Raw genomic sequence first — 26833 nt, 5'->3', positions numbered from 1 at the left:
CTGTATAAGTTGTTTACTGAAAATACTATTTTATTAATTCACTGTCAAGCATATGTATTATCCTTATATTATATCTATTATATCTCAAATTGTTTTTACTTTCATTTATATCTCAGCATAAATTTGTCTTTTAATCTAGTTTTATATTTTGGTGTATTATCCCTTATTGAACAAAATAAATTGTTTCTCTTATCATGGTTTATATCTTTTGCAATGTCTGAAAGTATTTTAGATTATTGTGCTCGATGTTATTGATGTAGACCTTATATGTAGTACAAAAATGTCTTTATTAAAAATTTTCATTTATAGGAAAAGTACATTCAACATTTACAAAAAGAAGATCCTTAACCGGATCATATTCGTTGTAAGAACACAAAACTTATCAACAACAATATCTTTAGTTGATTCTCGCTTATGTGCTCTTTGCTGCAGTTAACGGAACCAGTTTGATAACATTAACAGAATATGAATCCATATAGGAAACATAGACTTATTAAAATGCATCAAAACTAATGAAAAATAAATAATTATATATGTATGATGTGAGGTGTCTTTCATAACCTTTTTCTTTAATATTGTTTACTTATAAGGAATATTAATAATTATATTAACTATGCTTTTTTCACAAATCAATTCAATAGCTTCGATGTAATCACTTCTTAAATAATTTTTTACTACTAGTATCACTAACGACAATAGTCCTTGCGTTTTTTATCTTTATTTTCAATTTTGTCTATGTTAATAAAAATCTATTAATTCAATAAGAAGAAAAACAGAAGGAAGAAGAAAAGAAAGGAAATAAAGATCCATTCCGAAATGATTTCGCGGATTAGAACGTCGTCGTAGAGCGTAGAATTATGCGTTGGAAATATAGGAAAACACTCTTGTTGGGCTTTTTGATGCATTAATTACAGATTATACGTAAATTCTTGATGATCCTTTATCTCGTAAAAACGAATCCGACTTGAAGAATTTGCAATTCTGCAACATAGCTAATCCACTGTTTTTTACGACGCATCCAAATACTATTAGGTTCTTTTGGTAGCTTTGAGTTGCGGTGTACCATGAATTTATGCACCACTAATGACGCTTAGAGGGTACGTACTATTTCTTCTCAATTTCTTCAGCGACTACTAAACGAGTTCATTCTCCTCTATTCTTATGATAAAATGAACACAGGTTAGGCTTGTTCTTTTCATGTATCATGCAGCGAGTCATTGAAGTTCTTTGAGACCAGTCCTTACTGATAAATCATAATGATCTTTTAGGATCTGGTTTAAAGGCAGTGCATTGTGACTTTCTTGCCTAGCCTAGCTGTCGCGATCTAGAGAGTCCAAAGTGTCATTACTGGATGAATGAGTCAAATCACTTAGTTCGTCCAAGTGTTTCTGCTTCTTGCGTACGTTCCAATGCAAACACTCTGCCAATGAATCGAACCAGTCGGTAATTTGGTCCGCAGCGCAAATGCTGGGCACTGGGTAGATGGATGTGGTTACTCTAAGACTGAAAATAATAGAAAAACATTAAAAATATGTAAAAAAAGATATATGATATGAAAACATGATAACAGTGATAAGTAGTAGCAGATGAAGCATCGATAGTACTTTCAGCTTGCAGTACAGCTAACGTCTCGTTTCTAGGAAAATATCATATTTTCTCAGCTATGTAAGTTGACTTACATTCTGGAAATCTGAGAAACAATCAGTTGTAGCTGTAAGGAAACTCTCCAAGTGAGTTGAAACCAAAACCATGAAATCAAAATCTCTCTTCATGAACCCAAAACCATGGAAACATTGAAAAATGAAACGTACTTCAGAGGGAAGAATAAAATTCAAAAATGTATGAAGGAATGTCGTAATAAGTTGCAATATTTTAGAAGAGCTGGAATTTTTAGAACTGATGAAGATAAGAAAAGACAGAAAGTCTTATAGTATTTAATAGTAGGACGGACCTGTCCCCGTAACGTAGCTCTTGTTGATTGCGACCATCAAAGGAGACGTAAGCTGTGCTACAGTCCCTGCTGTTAGCCATTATCTGTAATAACAGCCAAAAATGCAGAGAGTTAGATTCAGAAATTGATTGATCTTTACCTGTCGCCATGAAAAAGTTCCTGCCTATTTCTGCCATCGAACGATACCCATGAGGTGTTCCTGCTATCTGGTGAAACTGAGATCTATGATAGAAAAGAACTTTCAGTTAATCTTCAACAACGGAGCATGATATCTTCTAACAATTGTCTTTTCTTTATCAACAGAATGTATTGGGTTGTGACATTAATTCATTCTGTTCTTACACACATGTCACAGATCGCAATAAATATAAAAACAGGATGAATCTATGTTACAACTTAGTAAGTCTAATTGATGGTATGTAGCATACATTCTCTAAAATATATGTTGGAACAACGGTTTGAAAATTTGTTCAGAGGATAACAAAGCAGCGCATGGTCTGAGAATGTGGGCGATATCCACCAAGTTTCCTTCTATGGCAACATCATAAAATACTGACACCACTATGATAAGGAACCTTTAGTGACTCACACGGACAGACTATTATGTTAACGCTACATTAATTTCTAGAATCGTGGTTTTCTAGCTGCAATGATGATAAAACATTGAAACGGATTTCCCTCAAGAATTGGCTCACATCCAGAATGTCTGATTTTAAGAATTCTGCAGCACAGTGATACACCGTGAAACATCGACTTGTATTGTACAATTGCAAATCTGAATTTACGTAACTCTACGACTACAGTATTGACTATCACTTTGAAGTTTCTCGATTCTAAAAATTCTATGATATTGGACTGCGAACATCTAAAATCTCTGATCAAAAGATTTCTATAGAATCTCTCAATTAATATGATAGAATCTCCTAGAATAGAATCTTCCAACAAAAATAGATTATTGCAAATAAAATTTCGTGGAATTCTACAATTACAGTCTACTAATCAAATTCTCCTACGGTTACGAAATTTTTCCGAGTTTACGTTTTCGATTCTTTTTCGCAATTCAAGACCTTTTGTACCGAAACTTGTGCTGACTATAAAAGGTATCCGGCATATTGGTAGGATAGTGAAAAAAATTCGGAAATACCTTCAACTCGACGCCGGCGGGCACAACGATTGGTCTGAAGGACAAAGAGTGAGGGCAGATCGGAGTGATCATAATCGCAGGTACTGAAGGATGAATCATGCTGGCTCCAGCCGCAACAGCGTACGCAGTCGACCCAGTCGGCGTGCTCACGATCAGGCCGTCACCCTGCACACTGGTGACGTGTTTTCCGTCGATGAAGAGGTCGATGTTCGAGAGGTATGGGGACGGGCCTCGATCCACCACGACCTCGTTCAGCACCAGCAAATTCGTTGGTGGCTTCGCCTCCTTATCTTCTTCTCCTTTCCTCATGATGATACATCGCAGCCTGCTCCTCAAGGTCAAGGCCGCGTGGCCTAAAGCAAGGCAAACAATCGTCAGATTTATAACCCGCTTTTTATCACATTGTCAACTTTCAAGCACAAGTCTCGGGTGCTAATAGGTTTTCAATAAGCAACTTAGTTGTTTCATATGATTTATTTCTTGTCTATGCAAATGTTTAGAAGAATATATTGAAGAAATAAAGAATATTAAATGCCAGGCTAACTTGAGCGGAGAGTTGAATCAATTATGATGTCAATGGTTGCGGTTATAAATATGATGTTAATAGCGCTATAATTGCTGTATAGTAAAATGATCAACACGTTTATTTTACGTTACGACCGTTCGCGGAGAGACGCGGTCGCTAGGAAAACGCGTCAGCGAGAGGCGTAAATTCTCGCTACGATTCTGTTAATCGACGCCGCGAAATAGTCGTTCCCCTGTTTCGATTAAGATAACAGAGGTGGTTCACTGACTTTAACACTGTATTAACAGATGAACACGCCACAAATTGTTTAACAATGAATGAAGTAATATGTTACAGAAAATTGACTCGACTTTACAATATCTCTCAATGAATTCGTTAGACTATGCGTCTTTGATTTTGCTCGTCAGACCTCTCGATGTATAACGTTTGGCTCGTCGGAGGGGACTGATTGCCCTGCGATCATTTCTTTGTCTTCTTTGGAAGACGACTCCCAATATGCTGGAAAACGTAACGGACAAAAATCGACGTTTCTAGAGCTCGCTGCTTGGCTACAACTATGCGCTCGTCGATACATTGTATATCATCCGTTGGGCAAATAAGACGATCTGCCTGCGACACCATAGGGCCGCGAGCGACAGCTAGAAAATACAGCCTGTGGTAAGTCTCGTGGCGTAACATTTTACCTTTAGTATTTCTCTAAATCCTTCGTTTTTTGTCATGCTTTTTAATGTGAATAACGAATGATCACGTGGAGGAATTGTTAGCAGTATATAATAATTGCACAAAATATATCAAGGGTTCGCGTTCTTGTTAAACATTATGAAGCCTTGTGCTATCAACAAGGAAGAAATGAGGGAAATATTGAAGGACGTAGATCATCGCTATCGCTGAGATCATCGTTGAGAAGTTCTACGTGCTTACCTTCTAGTACATTTGTTACTTGCTCCTGGAAATTATCGAACTCAAAAGGGGTGAGAAATCCTAATGACCCAAGGTGAAATGCCATGACTGGTGGTACGGATTGTTGAAATAATAAACTGGCGTATAAAAGAGTTCCATCGCCTCCCAGGCACACGATGAAGTCGATACGATCCTTGAATAAAAACATATAATAATGACACATATAATATAAAATAATACAATAGAAACATATTTTAATTATTGAGAATCAATAAGAGCACAAATAAACGTTTTATGGCGGCTAAAAATGATTACCTGAAGGTCATCCGTGCCATCTCTGAAAGTTTGTAGCCTATCTCGAACCGCCTGAAATCTAAGGTCCCTAGCTAAGGCTGGATCTTCCAGAACAGACGCCTCGACGAACACTACCATTCGTTTTTCCTGCAAAAACATTCAAACATTAAATTTCATGAATTTTAAACATAGAAAATTTAAAAATGCTCGTTGGCCTTTAGATAAGTTGGTCATTAGATTAACAAAATGCGTAACCTCGCTTCTGCAAGAAATATATTACAAAGCTATGTGACTAAGTGTAGATAAGTGTATGAAAAAAGTGCAATCACGTGATTCAAATCGATAGACTAGAGCACGAGCACAGAGTCTTCGCAAAGAAACTAGTCTGACTATGATTGCACAAGTGAAAGTATGATATCGTCTAAATAATATATACGGACGTTCGAATATAGTTTTCCTCTTTGTCCAGTAGATCTGGCTATCGAACCTCAAATTATGCGCAGTGATTTGCACAATTAAAATTATCGAACAGTCAAAGAATCGATAGAGTTTTTTCGCATCAATTATACAATATACATACAAAATGGTCGGACAGGGGAGAATAATACTTACTTCTATTAGCCATGTGACTAATTGTACAAACGGTGGCAATACCGAGTTATCACGGACCTTCTTGATGACTAGAACAGTAAGTGGGGGTTTATACCACGTCAACCTCTGAGAGGCTGGATCCTGAATGGTCCTGCAATAAAATAAACGGCAAATTTGTTAATCGAATTCTATGAAATTCTAGAGGATCGTTCAGACGATCAATATTATTGTCGATATTTAAGGGTTTCAACATTGTATTGACAATATACGTATACGAATTATCTAAAGATTCTGTAAAGTCCAGAAGGTCTCTTACGTAGGATAATTTAAGTACCTTAAATATTGGCGATGATATTGACAATAATATCGTGGACACAAAATATTGGCAATGATATTCACAATAATATTGATCGCTCAAACACTTCTTAACGATAAAACGATTCTTCTGGAGGCTTTATTATTACAAAACTTTAATCTTAAACATGACATGGTGTAATTAGTGATAATATCGACAAGTTCTCACGTTGAAGTTTTATGCTCTGATTGATAGGAATTTTTTTACGTTTCAGGATGAATTGGACTTTTATACCTAATGAATATTGTCAATCTATAAAGATACGGTGGGTTGAACTCTTTAACATACTTTACGAGCTACCGCGCGCGACTCGAACTCTTTTTAACACTTAGCCAACCGAATAGGGAGACCTCCCTTCTGTGAAGAACACCGCTGCGTAAGCGAACAGGGAGATCTCCCTTTTTGACTTTAGCAACGCGTTCTCATTTTTGTTGTTGTTGTTATTATCAGTTATTGTTTATCTGGAATTGTTCCCAATTAATTCGCCACTTTTTCTACTTTTATAAAGTATAGTATATAATAAAATACAGGAATTTAGTGGTGTTAAAATTAATTAAAAAGTTACACTATCAGTTATGACTAAACAAAGTTATAATCGAACGATACGACACTGTAAAAAAATATTAAAATGCATTATGAATTTGTAATTTCACGTTCAAGTTGTGTTATCAATCTTTAGTTATCTTTAATGTTTTTAATTTTACCTATATTATTTTATACTTTTAATGTAAACTTCTAATTTGATCTTTTGGATAAACAATATGTGAAATCGTTAAATAAAATCATTACCGCCAGATATAATTAACCACTTAAATAATTTTTAGATTTCTTTGTTTTTCAAGTAATGAATATTAGTCCTAGATACTTGGAAAAATATGCGGTTGACAGCGTATAGGTTGGCTTGTCCGAGCGCGGCGGAAACGTATAGCTCGCTGCAGCGCGCGCGGTTGGCTAAGTGTTAACATAAAGGTAATCGATTGCAAATCTTATCAGTAAATTAGGGTCACGGGGATCAAACGTGTGATTATGTACATATTTTATGATCGAACGCGGTCATTGTCTTGGTTTTATATCATTCATTACTGCTACCGATTATTGATGATTTACGTCAACAATTTTATTAAAAACATTTGGAAAAAATGATAAGATATACAAATGAAAATAGTGTAGAGAAACTATTTCGTAGGGAATATACTTGCGCATTACTCAACAGAAATATATAATTTAACGTATAATTTCCAATTGTCATAAATCAAAGATTCACTTCTAACGTTTCCACTTTTCTGTGCTGAGTTTGTTGTGTAATTTTTAAGGTCAATTTGTAATGTTTTTATTTTTCTGTGTCGAATTCGTTGTGTAACTTTTAATTGCCAAATCACGTAAGAATCAAAAATTCTCACTGATAAGTAGTCGCGATAGAAAGCCGATGATAAGTATACACTGATGTGCATGACTAAAGCGAAAACGGAGGTAATTCTTGATTTGGTAATTTACTGTCAAATTATGGAGTTTGTCAGACCTACCTGATAGAACCAACCATGGTGACACTAGACTGAGAGTTGTACTCGTACTGAACGTGGACCGAACACAGCGCTACGTATTTTAACGGTAAACAGTTGGACGATGCGCAAGCGCACGAGACCTTTCGTATGCACGTGAGAGCATCGTGGGGCGTTCTTATATGCAGAATACTTGAAATGACGCGAATAACTGATACACGTGCACGGCTTTATTTGTTTCCGTACCTTCATTGACTTTATTATTATTCTAAGAAATTTCATTAATTTCAAAAATATTTAATGTACATTAATATTTTAATCGTTCAATAATGATCGCAAAGTTCAACTACGATTTATAGTCTTTGGTTGTATTTATTCAGATATAAAAAGTAAATTGGCTGCAATTTTGACGTAACAGATTTACAAAAAAAAATTTTAATTGATCATTACAAAATTTTATACATTGGATTTATCGATACGAAAGATTATTAATTAAACAGTTTTGATAGACAGAACTGAATATTAATTGCATGTATATGTAAATGGATGAATCGTCTTAATTTTCATATTAAAAATGCTTGAAATGAAAGCTTATCTAAGCACACGAATCGTGTCGATTTACATTCAAAAATAATGATATGCTAAAAAGAATCGTTAATCGACTTCTTTTCCATTTACGCACATAAACTGTATATGTTCAGTAATCACTAAATTATTATAATCATGTTATTGCGCACTGTTTTTAATTCACAAAATTTATGAAACTAGATACTGTTATGTAAAGTTCCTGACGATGATGTGTACAAAACACATCCAGAATCAAACGCAGTGCATAGTTGTTTCTCGATTCTTTCGTTGCATAATGTGATTGTCACAATGACAGCAACATTGTTAGCATAATATTACTTAAGAAGATCGAGATATTCTGCTTGGTTCTCAATGTGTTCGTTAACAACGTACCTCTTGAGTTTATAAAACCGCTTTCTACTTCACACTGGCAAAACAACGCTTAGGTTCGCTTAAAAAGTCATTGTCACGGATAATTAGGTCAAAATACTCGCGTGCAGCGTAGTTTTTATTTGGTACGCTCTCTTTTGCTTCGTAAACTCACCTTCTAATTAACCGAGACGAAAAAAAAGACCAGAGGAAGATACTTTCCAATTTCGTATGATTTTTTAAACTTTGGAATTATCGAGTCATTTCACAGTAAAGTCGTTCGACATTATACACATACAGTTCACATGCACAGTACGAATAACATTAATAAAAGATCAGATAAGGTTTAAAATTTATGGGAATTGGAAGAATTATACATGGAATTATGAATAGCTATTAGTAAAGAAATAATCGGTATAATAATAAGAGTCGAGAAGCAAGTTTATTTTACCGTTTCAATGTTCAACATTGGATAGAATAAAAGGATATATTTAAAAATTCTGCATTTGGTCGGCAAACAACTTTCTAAAGTAATAATGCAATATTTGACACCACAATTTTTGGAATTTTTCAATAAAAGAATTTAAAAATTATCGGGGCGTTCCTGCACAATAATTTATTAACTAATAATGTTAGCACGTTGAATGCTATGGGGGTCACCGGTGGCCGGAGCACCAAGATGAGTCATGAAGAGAGAAGAACAAACGTCAATAGATATACATTTTTTATCATTACCATCGTTACTACAATGGTGTGACGAAATTAATGCAGTATAAAATGTATGAAAATAATTTTATTTATACATGAAATATAGATCTATTATGTGCGCCCCCCACCAATGGCTGTAGAACATGGAAACACCCGCTTTTTCCGTGTTTCACCTTAATGAACAATAATCCTAAGGAACGTTTCGACTTGAAAGCTGTTTGGTGACAATTAAGAGCCTTGATAATAAAGTAGAAAATGCTAAATCTTGTAACGGTTCTTTAGGATTGCGGGTCCGGGTTTATGATAAGTGTCTGGACGTAACAACATGGAACAGTTATTTAGCAACGCGAAGAAACAATATAAGGTAATTGATAATCTCAAAAAATAAGTGAATCGAGCAAAATTGCACTATAGCGCTATGGGGTAATATTTCAGCATTATATATATCGCACAATAAAAAATTCATCGTGGTAACTCGGCCAAACCTTGCAAAGCTGGCATGACATTCAACATGTTAATGGATCGATAAATGACAAGTTGCAGATTGTGAATTTCTACCGAACAATTTTACTATTTTAGACAATTAAACAAATTGTGATCTGTAAAATTGGCGCGTAGAATTTACGCGCTTTATTGTTATGCAAAACAATCTATCAACACCGATAATTTGTAACTTGCGTCAAATTGCGTTAATATTGAACCGATAACAGTATCAGTTCAGTTGTGTAAGAAAGCCTAGAAAGGTGGAGCATAGCGTCAGAAAATAAATAATATTATTCCTCGATAAAATTGACAAAATTTTTACATTTTAAAGTTACATATGTATATTATATTATTTATGGAATGATCTAATACATATTTTCGAAGTTTATATATGTACTCACATGATCATTGCTGAATTTTTCATGATGCGCCCGCATGGCCCAAATTGTTGTATGGGACTAGGTGCATTTAGACTTCTAGTTCTCCTGCAAATAAAAAAAAACAAGTGAATAAACAATTAAGGTCGTCGTTATGACAGTTACGAACATTTTATCATTCTTATCTAATCTATCTGTTTTTCACTTTCCGTAAGAAATAACAAAGTTCTGTTATTATCGCTGTAAAACGAGAAAAGAAACCTGTATTTTAATTATATTATAATTTTGTTATTAATGAAATCTTTGACGGAATAACAAACGGGCACTGACGTCAAGATAGAGAATTAATAGTAAACATCATATGAAAAAGATACATTTGCATGAATGACTTGATAAATGATAATTGAAATAGCTAGAAGTAGCGATAAAAAAAATGATAACTAATCGATGACATATAGAATGAGATTAAATTGTTAGTTATATAATATTATTAAAAACTAAAAACTGACGAGTCCTTTGAAAACTGAGCGGCCAATGTATTAGAAGCTGGCAAATAGACATATACAATATACATATATATGTGAAAATATTAAAATGCAATATTCGAGTACATGAATATTTTGTTTCTTTTTTCAATTCGACGTAATGTATATACATAATAAAGAAATTGGACGGTAATTGCTTTACGCAGAAACTTAGTAGAATTGCTAATTCATAACGCTCATAACTGTGACACATGATTATAAATCTTCGAAGAAAAAACAGTGTCTACCTGAGCACTCTGCTCCGTGGAATATTGTCTGCCGACGAGGTGATCGATCCGTTCCTGAGACGATCAAGCATATCGCAATTAAAATGAAAATGGTCATTGCACTGAATATCCAGTAAAGGTGAGACTTGGTCTGCCATTTTGTAAGACTTTTATCGAATTAATCAGTTCTACGTTAAATTTAATTCCTTTCTCAGATCTTACATAAAAAAGTCCATTTAACTTATCTTCTAGCTTATTCCTTATTCTTAGCATCGATATACATATACACATATAACGTTATTCAGAGCAGAATATAATGTTTAAATATTCAGTTGGATTAGAAGTGTTCCACTCTGTTGTTCCCCTAAATATGTAGTTGGCGTACAACAGTTATATCAATTGATGAAATAGATATATCATTCGATACGGCTCGAGTAACCGCTAATAGCAGCAATTTTTCTTCATGATAGAGTCGACGCGAAAACTTTAGTAAAAGCTTAGTCGCAACGGTAGGATATCATTCGCCTGGAAACACGAAGATTCTTGAAACGTTGCAAAATCGTCTTTGTTTTGCGGAACTATGCAGTCATTAAAATCCGAAGGTCGACTAATGTGAAATTAATGCGATGTCCCCTAAGCGAGTTACCAAGAAGTAGTAAGATTTACTCTCAAGGGCACGTTCTTTCTTTGCATCGAGCCTCTCTCGTCATATCCTTTTTCACTAATTTGCTTAATATTTACAGTATAGCACTGGCAAAATTATGTTTACGTTGAATAAATTAGTCGAACGGTTCTAAAGGATTTTGTTCGGGATTTGAAGTTGCCGTTCGTTTCTGACTCGGATGATACATTTTTCCTTTTTGGGAAAGTCCGAATTTCCTACTTTTGATGTGATTTATGGTTATAAATTTTACGATAATGACGTCATTAAAGAGAGTAATAAGCATAACCCTAACCTAACCCAAACTAACTCTATGTCATGATGCGTCTTGTCTAAAGTAAACGAACAACAAAACCAGAGGATATGTGCCTACGAGAATACACAATTACAAGATTTGAAAGAACAGATTTCCTTCCCATAGAAACGATGGTACGAAGGAAAACCAGGGGACAGAGAGTAGACAGGGGACAGACTTCCTTAAGGAAGTCTTACAACAGTCTTCTCATCAGAGCGTCATGCTCTTTGTGTTAGTCAACAGTGCAACTAAATTAGCTAAACAAAACATTATTCAGCATCTTAACTTGCCAGTGATTTTCTTCGTATATACTAAAGAGTGAAAATAAATAAACTAAACATACTATTACTCCGTATCTCTACTTCCACCTTGAACGTTAATCTCGTTCAAGATTCACGATATCGATCGATCAATTGCACCTGACGATCGCCAATTAGTTGAGAATTCGCAACAAGTTTCACGACCTTTCTCTTTTTCGATGAATTTTAATAATTAAATCAGCAATGTACGAATTATTTATCGGCGACGATAAAAGATTTTAATTTGTTAACTCCGAACTCATGTTGGAAAATCCTATTCAAAAAAGCGAACCATCAATAACCATCTTTCGTGCATTATTTATTTCAATCTTGTCAATCGATGTACGCCAATGATTCTATGTGGTATAGAATCAGCGTCTCTCTCTTATTATCGAGAGATCTCGAAGAAATTCACTGTTCCACAAACACGATCAAATTTTCACATCACTGTCACCGTCCAGAACCAAGGGAAATGATATTAGTCACAAGCGTAGCATTATGTATCAGCGAACATTTCTCTCGAAGGCAGTAACTTTTTAGAAAGGACCGAATCCCAAGGTGGCTGCACGCAGAATGACGATCAGATCGGAGGTAGCCAACAATTATGGGATTCTTTCCACGGAACCGTCGGTATACCGTAAACTTCATGGTTCTTGTCGACACTAACACTAACGTTACGTAATAATATCCAATTATATCGTATTATATTATCTTATCTTGCAACGAATCTTCTATAGTACGCTTCTGTATAAACGTATAGATCGTAGTGCTGTGTCATTGATCTCAAATGACGACAGATACTCGAACCACTAGAACCCGAATTATTTAGAAATCGAAGAAAAAAATAGTAAAATGAGAAGCAATCTTTACAAATTATTACAAGGATCTTTCGGACATCATTAGGTAACTTTTTCCTCTCGGTTTCACTCGGTCCAACTATTCGACATACAACTTTCTCTCAATTGATTGAGAAACTCGAAGAGAGAAAGAGAAGCCTGAAGAAAAATGAACACGCTGGATGAGAAACGAAGGAAGAAGAGAAAGAAAGAGAAAGAGCCCTTTTGTTCGCCAACAACGATCACGTATCCCTAATCGTGGCTTGGCCCAGATTGCCGTGCATGGAAAGCTTGCAAAACACCATGATCGATTTTCTTTCCCAACCTGTTGTCGGCTCTCTCTTCGACTCTGATCTGTTAAAGGAGAAAACGATCGGCTCACGGCTACGTCCGGTTCGGTAATCGATTGCATCGAACGTGAATTTCTGAAATTCCGAACGCGACGGTTGTTAACGGGGCCGCTATTGGCGTGTAAAGGCTTACGGTAGCCCATAGGGCCATCGGTGACCGACCTACAAGCTGCGAAAAATGGAATCTACCTGGCAAAACGTGAACGCGTTCTCGCTCACAAAAGAAAGGAGCAACAGAAAACACTCCCACTATGCCGATTCCAACAGGTACTCCGACCTTTTTGTACACGTGTGCGAAACGAGGTGCAATGCGTGCCCCCTTAATGATGTCTACCTCCGCCGGCCTCAACGTCATCCTTCCACTTGGAACGGTCTACTTCGTTGCCATGCGACATAACCTAGGACAAATAGTCCCGTTCCTTTGGATTTAGACAGTGGAACAACAACGTTTGAGTTCGTAGAACGTCTTTTAAAAATATGCATGGGTCACTACGGTTCAATTCTTATTTACATAAACGATAACAGTATATACCAATTAAATCACAACTTTTTGATCGCCTTTAACTTTAATCCCCTGTTTTTGTGGTCTTATCAACGACGAAATTAAGCACCGTTGTAGTTCTATAATTTCTGCGTTGGCTATTTTTGTTAATTAATCGTTAAACGATATCACGCCTGCATCACGAGCTTCTGTTACATAAACGACAGATTGGAAAAAGCGAACAGTGTTTGATATCGGCACGAGCACATGTCCCCGCGCGAGATTTAGGTTAACCAACACCTACCTCCAGTCCTACCTCAATTCTGCGTCGTCCATGTTGACCGATTTGCAAAACAGACGCCCTGTTTCGTCGAGGTTCTCAATGATGCACACAGAATATGTTCAGATATTAGAGAGAAGGGTTTGAATTGATGCAGGCACGTTTCATTATTAAATAAAAGTTAATAAATAGACGAAGCTCGTTGACGATACGGGCGGGTCGACGCTGGCGTCGCGACGCCTGACGTACGCCACGCATGCTCTAACACTGTGGACCAATCAATTGCGTACCGGATATACGCTTATGTTCTGATGATTTTATTTAACTACTTTTACGCAATTTAGAGTATGAAAGTGACAATGTGAAGTTAACAAAAACGAAGCAGAAAAGATAATCGAATGGAGTATTAAATCAGTTATATTATATTATACGTATTACTTCATTAACAGCCAAATTTGCATTAACATAAATTATGAATGTCATTCACAATTTTTTTTAATCAATTTATGTTAATGTAATCTGATTTCTATTTTCAATTTATGATAAATACATTACAATTTCTTTTCTTGAAAATTTATGGCATTACACAGTAACCGTAAATGTATCTGTAATTGTTATTTAATACTTTTTCACTTTTCCCAGACCACACTCATCGATTATTCGACAATATGTATAGTTTATACGCCAGACAAATTGTCAGTTTGCACGGGCGTCGCGATGAAGTGTCCCTGACTAACAAGAATGTTGAGCAAGCAAACTTCGCTCAAGTTTCGCACGAATTGGAATCGGATTACGCGAGGTCCCAGTTTAATTACGAAATTGAACAGCTGTATATGTACAGGTTTCGTGATAGTCGCGCTATACCATTCGGTTTACTTTTCATTTCCTTTCCAACAAAATTCACGCTCGCTTCATATACATAATTATATATAACAAAAAATTATTCTAATTAATTTAATTCTTCATAGTTTAAAATTTGCCTTTTACATAAACCTAAGATTAAAATATTAAATAGCCAAAAATAAAATTAAATTTTCCGGTACCGGGAATCGAACCCGAGCCTCCTGGGTGAGAGCCAGGTATCCTAGCCACTAGACCATACCGGATTACATACTACTATACAGAAAAATTTCGAATTTTAAGCAGACCCTAATTTACTATTTTATATACTTTAATCGGTTAATTGTAATTAAATTATTTGCAATCAATCAATCACTAGTTCACTACCACTATACAAATTTTACCCTAAAACTAAGTCTCATATTTATCAATATTTTATCAAATTTACCATTCTCGCGTATTTATCATTTTTCATTAAATTATAGCAGCCCAAGAAGGAATTACTTTTCCATTCCAATCTTTCAAAGGGTCGTAAAGTAATTTACTCACGGCCAAGTACCGGAACGTTTCCTGCGACGCATTTTCGTATCCTTGTCGTAGTCCTCGAGGAAGGGCACGTTCATGCATGTATCGTCCATATCGTCCCCTTTATTCCTGACGACACATCGCCAATCGAGCATTTCGCTCACACTTCGACGTCTCTGTTTATCTCCCACCATGTTTATTACCCATACAACATCTTTTTTAGTTTTCAACATAGTTTTAGTAACTTCGTGCTGAATCATGGATTTTATTGCATATTTTCAATAATTTGCCAGTCTAAACGTTTCCCCGTCGAAGCAACACATTTTACACAAATCAAACATTTCATGGTTTCACGCACATATTCAACACTTTAATAGTTTTAATGTCTCAATAATTTTTAAATTATTTTTACGTTCCCTTGTTTTATAGCGTTTGGTATAAGATTTTACAGTAACCTTTGCGAAGTCGTGAACACCTTTGACGATTTTTGTCACACGCGATCGACCATGACGGATCTCCAATATTAATCAACTACCTATCACGTGACACTTGATTAACGCGCCACTTTCGAACGCCCTATGAGGCACCGCTTTCTTTCTTTTTTCGTTTGCGCAACGAAGAAGATTATTATGCCAGCTTAGACTTAACAAAGAGCGAGTTGGAATAAGGAAAAAATTTGTTAGATTGAGTTTAGTTGATATTACTTGCACGCTTATGTAAATGAAACTTTGCAAGCGTTGCGCAATTCCCACTTGTCGCTTGTAAGTTCGCCTCCATCTTTTATGCTTGACGTGCAATTTGCACAATTTTCAACGTTCAAACGAATGACTATTTTTTCAAATATAATAAGCCAACAACTTTTTTTGGCACAATTTCCATAAAAGATTCAATTCTACTTATTTGTCTTCATTTTAACATGATTAGAACCTACTTCTTGTAGTTCAGAAAGATTGCACTTAGAAATAATTAATGGCTCGTTGAAAATATTTGTATTATTCATCGTTTTGATTTACAATTTATTAAAACATCCGCTTCAGTTTATTTTTTCGGTAACGGTCTATTTTCTAAACTGGCAGTATAGTAGCAGCAAAAATATGTTACAAGTATTATGTAATATATACGATACCTTATTTTAGTATTTATTATCGTACCGAAGGTTATATGTAAATCTCAAATTTTTCTACAAATGTATATTCTGATGGATGCGTGTGAATATGGAAATAAAATATATGCATAGTATTGATTTTGGAAACAAAAATTATAGTAATTACGTATACACGTAGGTCGTAATTAGGAATCATCAGATCACTAATATGGTTTATCTTATTTTTTCAAACTAACTTTAATTTTATATCGATGGTTGTGTCAATCGCAATTAAGGATCGATCGCTTAAACAGACAAGAATATCCTATTTTAAATTGTCTCCAATTTGGTATCGAAATTTACATGGATTGCGACGAGAAATCGGTCAGTTTTTCAAGATAATTTTCCTTGATCGCACAAAGTCGCTCGTCGATCGTTCAAATCGCGAAATTACACACAACTATTTTTAAAAGAGAAAGCATACTTACAAGGCCGTGAATTCTAGCTTTTAAACGTATCGTCGCGACTAAAAAAATGTTTGCGCGAGCGTCTTTGCTCGTTTGAGATATATCGAGCTAGTTCGCAAATAACAGTGCTTCCTAGGGAGACATTTTAATAGAAATCGAACGCGTCGTATAGAAACGAGGTCTGGAAGCCGGAATTCTCATTCTGGTGAATGAAACGATCGCGTAAGTGTATACGGTATACAGTAACGAGCGTACCTCGATCGACGACTGCTCCGATTTCACTGAGCAACCAAGACTGTACTGGCTACAGCCTCTGAAAGGCACTTACGACTTTCTAACTCACACACGTCCCCACCAATCTGCACCAACTATCTGAATGTACACGCAGTACACGATAAAAAACATGTAGGGGAAGTGGCGATGGATCGTTCGATCGTGGCCATCAACATTTGTTGTAACATTATTCTGCGATTGCAAAGTTTCAGCAACTTCCAAATTTTTAATGAAAGGACCTGTGGTACGGTACATTGAACATTGATTGGATAGATGAACATTTGATTGTAATTGCTAAAACAGTTCATTATTTTATTCCATGATTGTATATTTCCCCGCTGAGTTTCCATCCGCAATAAATTTCCAGAACGATTCAGTGAATGTTGTTAATTAGGGATGATCACTATTAGTGGCAAATTCAGTAAACCTTGTCTAAAACCTTTCAACAGGATCTTTCGAAAGAGTATCACCGAAATTTCCATTTATTCTACTTCATTGTATTCATATTTTGCGTTTCTTCGTAAAACTTAAAAATTTTATAATGCTTGTTGTCAATAAAAGATGGATTAGTATATATATATATATTCTGTATAGTGTATATATATTAGTGTATATTAGTGTATATATATGGATTCCGTATATATCTGGATATGGTATATAACTGGAAAGGATACACCAGGTTGGAATATTCTACATACTATGTACAAAAGTTTAAAATAACGGGAAAGGGAGAATGGAGGAATTTTCCTTTATTGATCTGGCAACAAGGCCCTTGCGTTTTCATAACGGACCCTAACGAATATCAGACCGTATTGAGTACATTAGAACATTTTGACAATAGCAGCAGCGTAGTATAGTCGGATTGTATAATTTTAAGTTCAAAAACACCTCTAAACTGCACTTCTTACATTAGTAAACAAAGATCTTATTGGATGTGATATTTCACCAATTTGCTATTTAACATAAGACAAAGAGTATATAGTAAATGACGTATTTAATTTTGTTTAATTATTGGTTATTATCAGAGTGAGATTTTCTCGTGAAACTCAAGTTAATTTGTTTTCAAAGATTCCGAGTTCATATGTACATACTTGTTGCTTTGCGCCTGCGCTCCATATGGTTTTCTGGAACTTTCAGATAACATATGCACTTAGATACCCTTTTCACGACATATCCCTTTGTTCTCCCATTGTTAAAAGAGAAATGCTTGAAAGAAGAAAGGTTCCTTTCATGGTAGTCTCGGCACTAAGTTAAGCTAGTCGCTAATCGTGGTAAAAGCGACAATGAAAGGCGAACGAACGATTAACGGTTCATTTTCAAAGAGACCATACAGCTGCTCGACAGCCTAAATCGAATTGAACTCGACCTATTTTTATTATTCTTTCTAAAATCTAATAGGATATCCGACTTTTGATTCATCATATTAATAATAGATATTTACACGTATGTATGATGACTAATTTTATTCTTCAATGATCAATTTTATCTATTTTCACTTTTCAACGATCAATTTTATTAATTTTTTGTTTAATAAAGAATCACATCATATTACCTAATTCTACAATGGTTAATTTTATATATCTTTAGATAGAAAGACAGTCTCCAAGAATGAAATTTCCTTTCCTCTCATGTCCATTATTTTTTTCTCTACCGTTTTCCCTCCGGCGTTATATCTTGATAAGAAAAACCGTAGTCGACTTCCGGTCGTCGACTTCGCAACTACAATGCCGTTTATTTCTGTCGCCTATTCTGTCAGACAGTTGCGAATAGACTAAAATATGTGTATACCGTGGGCTTAAATTTAAGGAAACACGAGAAAATAAAAGAAAAATTTATTCGATATGTTGCACTTATTTCCACACAAAGGATAATTTCCTGTCGATCATTCATTTCGATCTACTTTGGAAGTAAGCGAATCCACGTATAACTACTTGGCAAACCTTCAATTTCGATTTTCTTAAAAATGAAGTCTACAACGCAATCTTGTTATTTTTGGTTTTCGTCTTATCTTGAGCTGTAAAATTTCCTTGACTTCGCTTGTAACAAGGATTTAAACTCACGGTGTATATGTCAGTAAAGCTCCATCGCGAAGAAAATATTTCTCGTGAATACGAGGCGCTCCATTCGATGCTTCATCGATTGCATAATAAACAGTGGTACGTTCTGCGAGAATATATATAACAAGCAAGTCGTAAGGCATAACTGTAAACCAGTTGCGTGTAATGCAATTATGGTATGAAAGTGATCAAAATTTATTGCGGCCGCCAGTGCCGGCGTTGCAAAACCGATGGGCGAGAAACAGAGTGAAGTGTCCCGTGGAGAAACAAGCGTCTCATCAGGGCCGTACCGATTGTACCATTATTTCCACTTTTTTTTCGATATGCGACTAAAAATAATAATTTACGCTTTTTACGATATGTTGCTTTCTGTTAAGATACTTTAGATAAAGATAGATATTTTTGATACATACAATGACTTATGAAGATATTTAAACACTTATTATATAGAAAGCGTATAATATTTTATAGCATATAAAATATTTTGATATTTCATTAACACTGTAATGAAGCACGATTGCCATGATTATATTGGTGGAAACAAAAATTCGTGTAAATGAGGAACGACAGAGGATTGAAGGAATGAGAATTGAATTGTTTATGCTGGTGTATCTGTGGCGATTGAAGCGCGTAAATTTATGGTGTCAGCAAGAAAGAGAGTTCTATGTGAATCGTCGAATAGGTAATAGTGCCATTTGAAAGTCAACTAGAGATAAGTTTGAGAAACTCGGGATCTACGTATAATAGAAGTTACCATTTCCATTTTATTTATAAATTTAGCTTTTATTCTGTGTGAATCATAGAGTGGATAATAGAACTACTCGAAAACTGAAGAAAGAAAATTTTAAAGAATTGGAAGTTTCGTTCTTAAATATAGCTTTTGTACTGTGTGAATCATTGAGTGGTTTGTTATTTTGTCCTTGAATACAACCTTCTTTAGTACTCTACATGTTCAAGAAAAAATCTGTCTGCAACATTTCTATAATAAGATCTAACAGACGAGCGTTTTTCACAGGAAGATAATATGGACTTATTTTATGCATTTCATGAAATAAAATACTTTCTCGCGGAGGAATACAAAACTGGTGGCTTGCGGATGATATTGTGGTTAACAGTGAGATTACGTGTTTTTAGAAAGACGCTAAAAGTGGCGAGCAAGTGGAAACGAACGTACAAGCGATCATCGCGTTTCCCCCAGTTAAATTGCCACGATGAGCAGGAAAGTGGAAAATTATGCAAATTTAACGAATGACATCGCTTACAATTGAAGGAAAATGTGTTATAAAAAATGAAATCGAATGAAATAAAATTGGGATCAATTTTGAGGTACAGTAGAAATAAAAATGACATATATTGTTCGCATAATCAAATTTCTGTGTAATCAAAATCAAAATTTAATGCGAGGGAAGATTATTTATTTTAAATTTTATATACATTAAAATTTTAATATATCATAAAAATAAGAATTAATAAATTCAATATTATACTGTACAATTCTCTGACATACAGTGGAATCAATATTAAATATGCGCTGCTGTATAAGCGAGAGCATAGTTGTGTTCCACTTCTGATCATTGTATTTCTGATTGTTTTTGTATTTTTTCAAAAATTCTTACATATTTTAAGATTTATCTATATTATAAGAAGATCGTAAAAATTCAAGCGCTAAAATATGCATTTTCATTTCAACGGTATTTAATGAAAATTTTATGCAACTGCATATATGTAGTACTTTACTACATCAGATTTTATACATACTTACATATACAATACAGTATATACAAACTTGAGCAAGGATTCTTCGTATAAAACGATGAAAGGTTATTGCTAATGTTTATATAATTATTTTGTATTTTGAGTATTTCTAAATATAACAGTATAAAAATACTTGGAATTTCGTAACCTTATCTTCACTAAAGTAATCTACGCTTTGCAAGTAGCACTGTTGGTGTAGTGGTATCATGCAGGATTCCCATTCTTGCGACCCGGGTTCGATTCCCGGGCAGTGCATAATATATTTTTTTTCTTTGGGAAAATATTTCTAAAGAAATACACGCATGTCCTTCTAATATTTCTTAAATATAAATAATTTAATGTATTGAAACCGTGACATATTAATCTTTTCTTAAAAGAAAATTACTTGACAATTTCTACCACTACACTTGCCATTTAAATCCATATTTCTACGTTCTAATGATAAAATTTAAAGCAATACGTCATATCTTTTATCACTACTACACTTACTACTATCACTTTTATCACTCCTATGTTCTAATGTCAGATTTTAAGCGAAAATATTCGAATAGAATTTTTAGAGCAAAAACGATGATTGTTATCAATTTCATTTTCAAAAAGTCTTAACCAGTATTTTATAGCTTTTATCACTACACTTGCCAGTTAAATTCGTACTTCTATATTTTAATGCCACATTTAATGTAAACGTATTCTACCATTTTGCATTGGTTAACTTCTGCGGATTAACTGAAAATACTTTGATCTTCGTTATCATGGTAATTCGACATGAAATTTTATCCGCAATAGCCCGGTTAACTTGGAGGATTTGTTTCATTACCGATAACAGTACCATACCTGATAATTTTATCGATACTTGAATATCGTTTGAGCAAAACCGCCCTACTCAGCACACTGCCACTACGTTGCATCACTATATAACGGGTACCACTATACTGAAACGACTCGACAACGTACACTTTCGATCGGCGTTTCGCTGGACAAAGGAGAAAAACAAAAATTTCCAATGATAAGACGGAACCTTAGCGATAACCCAACGAACATTGATAAAAACAGATCGTGTTCGCGTGCTTTACTAGTGCGTCGTGATTTTTGATTGACCTGAGGATTCTGAATTCCCAAGCCGCTGTCCCCTCCAAATTTACTCTCAGCTTCCTTATCTTTCCACCACAAATTGAACACGTGATATATAAGTTCAAAGCAACTATGAATTAGTCATAGTCTTGCAATATTAGCTCGAACGTATTCTCGAAGGAAGATGTAATTTTATATTGCAATTCAAGTATCGTTATAAAGGAATTAACTCGTCATTTGAATGATAATTTCTTTATTTAGAGATACCTTATCTTTTAACACGTACTTTTGTTTTTATAGGAAATTAATTGTGTCATATTTACACTTGTAATACTGACCTAACTGAAATTGTTTTTGTCTTTATTAAGATAATTAGTTCGTATAATCTGAGTAATATAGTAATAGTTCATGTTCAGATAAACGAATTCAATCGGTGGAAATCCAATCGTCTAAGGGCTGACTAGAATTTGGTTCCAAAAAATGAAGTCATATTGCAATTTTTAATTTCATAATTATGAAAGTTTCTGTAAATGTTAGGTAACAACAGACCTAACAGTGAAGAGGTTAAAGAATCTGACCTAGTCACGAGTATTTTTATCTAGCTAATAAACAAAGCTCCCAATCTGACAATAGGCTTATTGTTAGTCTTATCAGATTTCATGCTCAGTCTTATTTTAGTACGTTATCAAAGATCATTCGATAGACTTTCCTAATTCAGTTAAGAGTTTTCGTGTGGTTATATTGTGTTAAACGATGATGAAGATTATTCTGTTGGATTAAATCTTGCACAATAATTGAGTAATTAATAATATTAGTAAATTGACAAGTCATATGGTAGATTATAGACCTCATTATTTTCTAATAAATACGATTATTACTAGGCTTGTTCCAATTATCTAAGAAAATCAATTGGCATTACTGATTCGTGACACGTAAGTTTCAGCATTTCACTAATGATATTAACTGAATTATACAAGATAAACTAAGAATAAGTGAGATGAATCTGTATTTTTTTTGCAACAAAATTGTCAACCTGCTTTTTGGGTATCTTCTTGCTTGATGTACGATGTGAAAAATCAGCGATACAGAGCGATAACTTCGGCTAATAAGATATAAGTTTATCATCTATCGCTAATAAAAGTTACCGATAATCAGCTACTAGTCGATTTGCTTTGTTATAAAACTTTGTTTACAATAATTATGGAGAAAAGGAGATCATCGTTTAGTCACTCAAGTACACATAAACTGACGAAGAAAAACTATTATCGCCGAATGACGACAATGACATTGTGATCTTGAAAATGATAGTGGAGTATTGACAAATATAGGCAGATCGACCGCGATCTCGACCCTGCATGCAGGTTACCATGCTTGGATAAGTTACGTGGTAATCATTCACATTCTTCGAATAACTGTTTACATAGAAGCAGAAGCATTATTTAATCAACATTTTTTAATCGACATTTGCGAGATATTACAGGCTATTCGCTTAAATATTTGCTTCCTCGATTTTGTAAATTGTAACACGTAAATGCATATTCTCATGTTTGTATAATGAGATACTTAAAAATATTGGCAACTTTTTCTTTTTTCAACAGGTGGTTCACAGACCCATCAACTATTATATTATAACAGTTACTATAATAACACAAAGAATTGATTTGCGTCAAATATTCTAATAGCTATTATAATAATATTCAGAAATATACATATGTATATTGTCAAATAATAATACAATGCATTCAAAGGTTAATTAAATGTTCATTTATTCTAAATGAAAGTGAAACTTTTTATGCACCAAACTATTGTTCCTAGTTGATTAAACGTTTTAATAATAACGAGGAATCGTAACGAGGAATATGATCTTTGAACCAGGTTGACGTCGATGATTGTAAATGAAAGCAGCTAGAACGACTGTGAATTGGATTAACTTTCTTGATACGACAGGACTAACTTGTTCTCGAACGCTTGGAAACCAGTATCCTCAGTGCGTGTCAATTGCACTGCGAGAAAGTTCCTTCTAAGGCTCAAGGTTAATTTGCAACATTCGGTCGATCGAAAGCTAGTTTCTTTTTTAAAACGGTCACGCCAGTTATGAAAAGCTACACTATGCTTCAGGGTATTTAGCAAATAAAGTGATCGTATTTAACTAACAAACAGGCATAGACAATTCGATGAAGGCTATGACTATAACATATCTAGAACTAATCTAGAACTAATTAGAAAGCACATGTACAATAACAGACGAAACAAATTCCATGCATTAAATTATAGAAATATTGAAGTAACATCGTACAGCATGCTAAAGAAGGAAGGGAAGCAATTCGGGTTAGGAAGCGTTCTCGTGTGTGTTACGAGAAAGTTTGCTTCTTTACGAAAACAGGAACAAGAGGAATGGATGTGCATTCCAAGCAAAAACTCAAACATTGTAAACGTATACAGTGTCATGATATGAGTTTCAGATGGGACAGATTTTGTATTTTATATTGCAAAAGCAATATATAAAAGAATATTGATTAATATTTCGTATAAAGATATGGCGAGTAAAAAGAATACCAATACATATATAGCAAAATAATATTAATTACGCTTCTTTATCTTTTTGCTGGCAGATATTGGACCTATTTTGATTCTGGCAGAATTTAAAATATTGCTTTTGCAATGTAAAGTGAAAAATCTGTCTGGCCAAAAACTTTTGCACAACACTGTACATAAACGGTGCGTTACACATATATCTCGTTTAAGATATTACGGAACACAAAAAACACAAAAGATCATACAAGGACTCTTTTGTCATGCTGATGGCGCTAGTTACAAGGACAAGAATGTTAAAAAGTAGAAATCTGCGTTACCTTCGCGGTTCCACTGCCTCCAAGTAATCGACTGTTAACTCGCACCGCGTGTTGCTTCAAGAGAAAGAGAACTGGTTAGATATCAGTGAAGAATAGATTAGTCAAGTAACATGTATCAAATCCTTAACATTTTGAAGAACTTTCAGTATCAGCTGTTTCAAAACTGAATCATAGAAATTTTGTATTTGTACGAGAACGATAAGTAGATAATGTATGCATACAAGGATGGTTAGAAACATTAATATTAAAATAGATATAAAAATGACTTATGTAATTCACTCCGTTTGCTAATAATGTAGAGATCTCATTAGAGTTTGAAATGAGGCTGTGGGTCATTAACAAGTGTGTATATCATTTGTTGATAAACTGTTGATTGAGCGCTAATTAAACATTAATTGGATATCAATAATATGATAATTCTAATATTACGATCACGATGTGCGTGCATTTATACGTAGCTTTCCATTGTATGCACTATTCCAAAATAGAGAGCGTTGTTAGAAATAAGAATGGCAAGGTCCGTTTCCGGCCTTGCTCTAGATCGGTTAATTCATTTCTGTGAAGAGTTTCGATCTAAGCTTGTAGTACGTAGAAAGTATTAGGACTATAAAAAAAAAAAGGAAAAGAAATTAAGATCTTTGATAGAAAGATAAACATCTTTGTTGTGATTTTTCTGTCATACTTGAAGATCACGGATAAAAGACATAATAAGTCTATTTTTATTGGTTTTCTGGTTTTAAAGCCACTTAATGACTAAAAGGATGTATGTTAATATGAGATATTCGAAATGCGGATAATTAGATCTAGATTTACAAATTATCATGGAAAACCAATAAACCAATATTTAAGCGGGATAATATTGTATAATATTATAGTTAGCCTCGTAATTAGAGTGAGGATATTCATGCATATATCTGAGAGTGTGTACAAAAGTATATTCAAAGTAAACTATTCAATATTTAGTAAGTGAAATAAAACTCTGATTGAGTCTCATTTCTTTGACTGTATAATAATAATACAAATATAAATTTGTATTGAAATCCTCAGTCTATTTATAAAGGCCACCATCTTTTAAACGTTCAAGATACTCACAAAATCACATATTTAGAAACAAAATAAAAAGTAAATAAAAATCTAAAACCAAATAAAAAGACAATTTTGAACTTGGTTGATTGAAAAGATAGAAATATGGGTGGTTATCACGAGTTTCTTTTGTGGATTTCGTTTGAATAATAATACTGGAAGAAAGGAAAAAATAAATCATGGGCGACGGTTAGGAGTCGAATTCCAGTCAATTGCTTTTAAGGCAAGAATGCCGAGCATTACACCACAAAAAGATTCGAAAAATAAAGTCAGCCTCACATTGTGACCTATTGCTTAATATAAATTAATCGATATCGTAGCAGGTTTGAGCATTCTTTGGCCTTGACTTTTACACCAACTCTAAGGAAATTTCGTGTCCATGGATGTCACGGCCGTGCCTCACAATCAATGAGCGTATCTCTTATTTTTAACGCGTCTTCCACAGGCGCGCTCCTTGCGGGCCCGATAGACGCGACTGCCAATTTATTTTCGGCCGGCAGCTTCTATTAATTATACACGCGACAAAAATCAAATACTATTACGATACGCGAGTTAATACGTGTAACAAGCAACGCGCATTATAATCGGTGACGTAGATTCACACACGATTCATGAAATTTAAATGATATTCCATAATTGGAACAACCTATCGATCCTAAATTATAGATCGTTCGTGAATCAATTAAAGTTCACCAATCAACACATAATCGTAATTTATAATCAAACCATTTTTCGACTTTAATCTTGCGTCAATTATTTTAACAGAATACTAATTGGTTAGTTTAACAAGATATTGATACGAACACTACCTGAACGTTTGCTGTTTATCGTGCATCTTGATGACAATCGTTTTTTTCGGAGCATTTTCATCCAACTCAAGATCCACCATTGCTCTAGCCAACTGTAGATCTCTCTCATTCATCCTGTTCAGTTTTCTTTCTTTTCCTTTTACTGTATGTTCTATCACCGTGAAAAATAACTGTTGGTGTGGTGTATTTGATTGGAGAAACAACGTTGGAGAACAACTTGTTTTGATGGGTGCACTATGAATCAGCAGAGGATCTAGTTGCAAGAACCACACCAAGAGATGTCTCGTCGCGTACTGAAAG

At 34.5% G+C, this 26833-nt stretch overlaps 1 protein-coding gene and 2 non-coding genes across 12 annotated transcripts; 1 reads left to right on the top strand and 2 right to left on the bottom strand.

Moving 5' to 3' along the window:
- Positions 1–271: 271 nt before the first annotated feature.
- LOC117243360 (NAD kinase-like) lies at positions 272–26833 on the bottom strand. Of its 10 annotated transcripts, XR_004495444.1 has the most exons (10): positions 16655–16920; positions 15107–15724; positions 9789–9872; positions 5428–5557; positions 4837–4962; positions 4543–4714; positions 3096–3448; positions 2119–2173; positions 1952–2034; positions 1438–1503 (listed from the first exon to the last, which is right to left on the bottom strand). XR_004495444.1 is itself a non-coding variant. In XM_033510774.1 (9 exons), exons 1-9 carry the CDS (start codon positions 26644–26646, stop codon positions 1311–1313), a joined length of 1308 nt encoding a protein of 435 aa, XP_033366665.1. In that variant the 5' UTR covers positions 26647–26833; the 3' UTR covers positions 272–1310. The 10 variants fall into 10 exon arrangements, 9 of the variants coding, with proteins under 9 accessions (XP_033366665.1, XP_033366667.1, XP_033366668.1 ...); XM_033510774.1 differs by lacking the exons at positions 1952–2034; positions 15107–15724; positions 16655–16920 and adding exons at positions 24642–24695; positions 26534–26833 and having other exon boundaries at positions 272–1503; positions 2091–2173; XM_033510776.1 differs by lacking the exons at positions 1952–2034; positions 15107–15724; positions 16655–16920 and adding an exon at positions 26534–26833 and having other exon boundaries at positions 272–1503; positions 2091–2173.
- Trnae-cuc lies at positions 14752–14823 on the bottom strand. Its single transcript has one exon. It is a non-coding gene; the product is annotated as a tRNA-Glu (tRNA).
- On the top strand, positions 20903–20973 carry Trnag-ccc. The gene has a single exon. It is a non-coding gene; the product is annotated as a tRNA-Gly (tRNA).

Source organism: Bombus vosnesenskii, unplaced genomic scaffold (assembly GCF_011952255.1).
Source record: "Bombus vosnesenskii isolate JDL3184/JDL3185 unplaced genomic scaffold, Bvos_JDL3184-5_v1.1 scf7180000013265, whole genome shotgun sequence".
Lineage (NCBI taxonomy): Eukaryota > Metazoa > Arthropoda > Insecta > Hymenoptera > Apidae > Bombus > Bombus vosnesenskii.
Note: the sequence above shows the minus strand (reverse complement) of the source record. Positions and strands in the feature narration are given on the sequence as shown.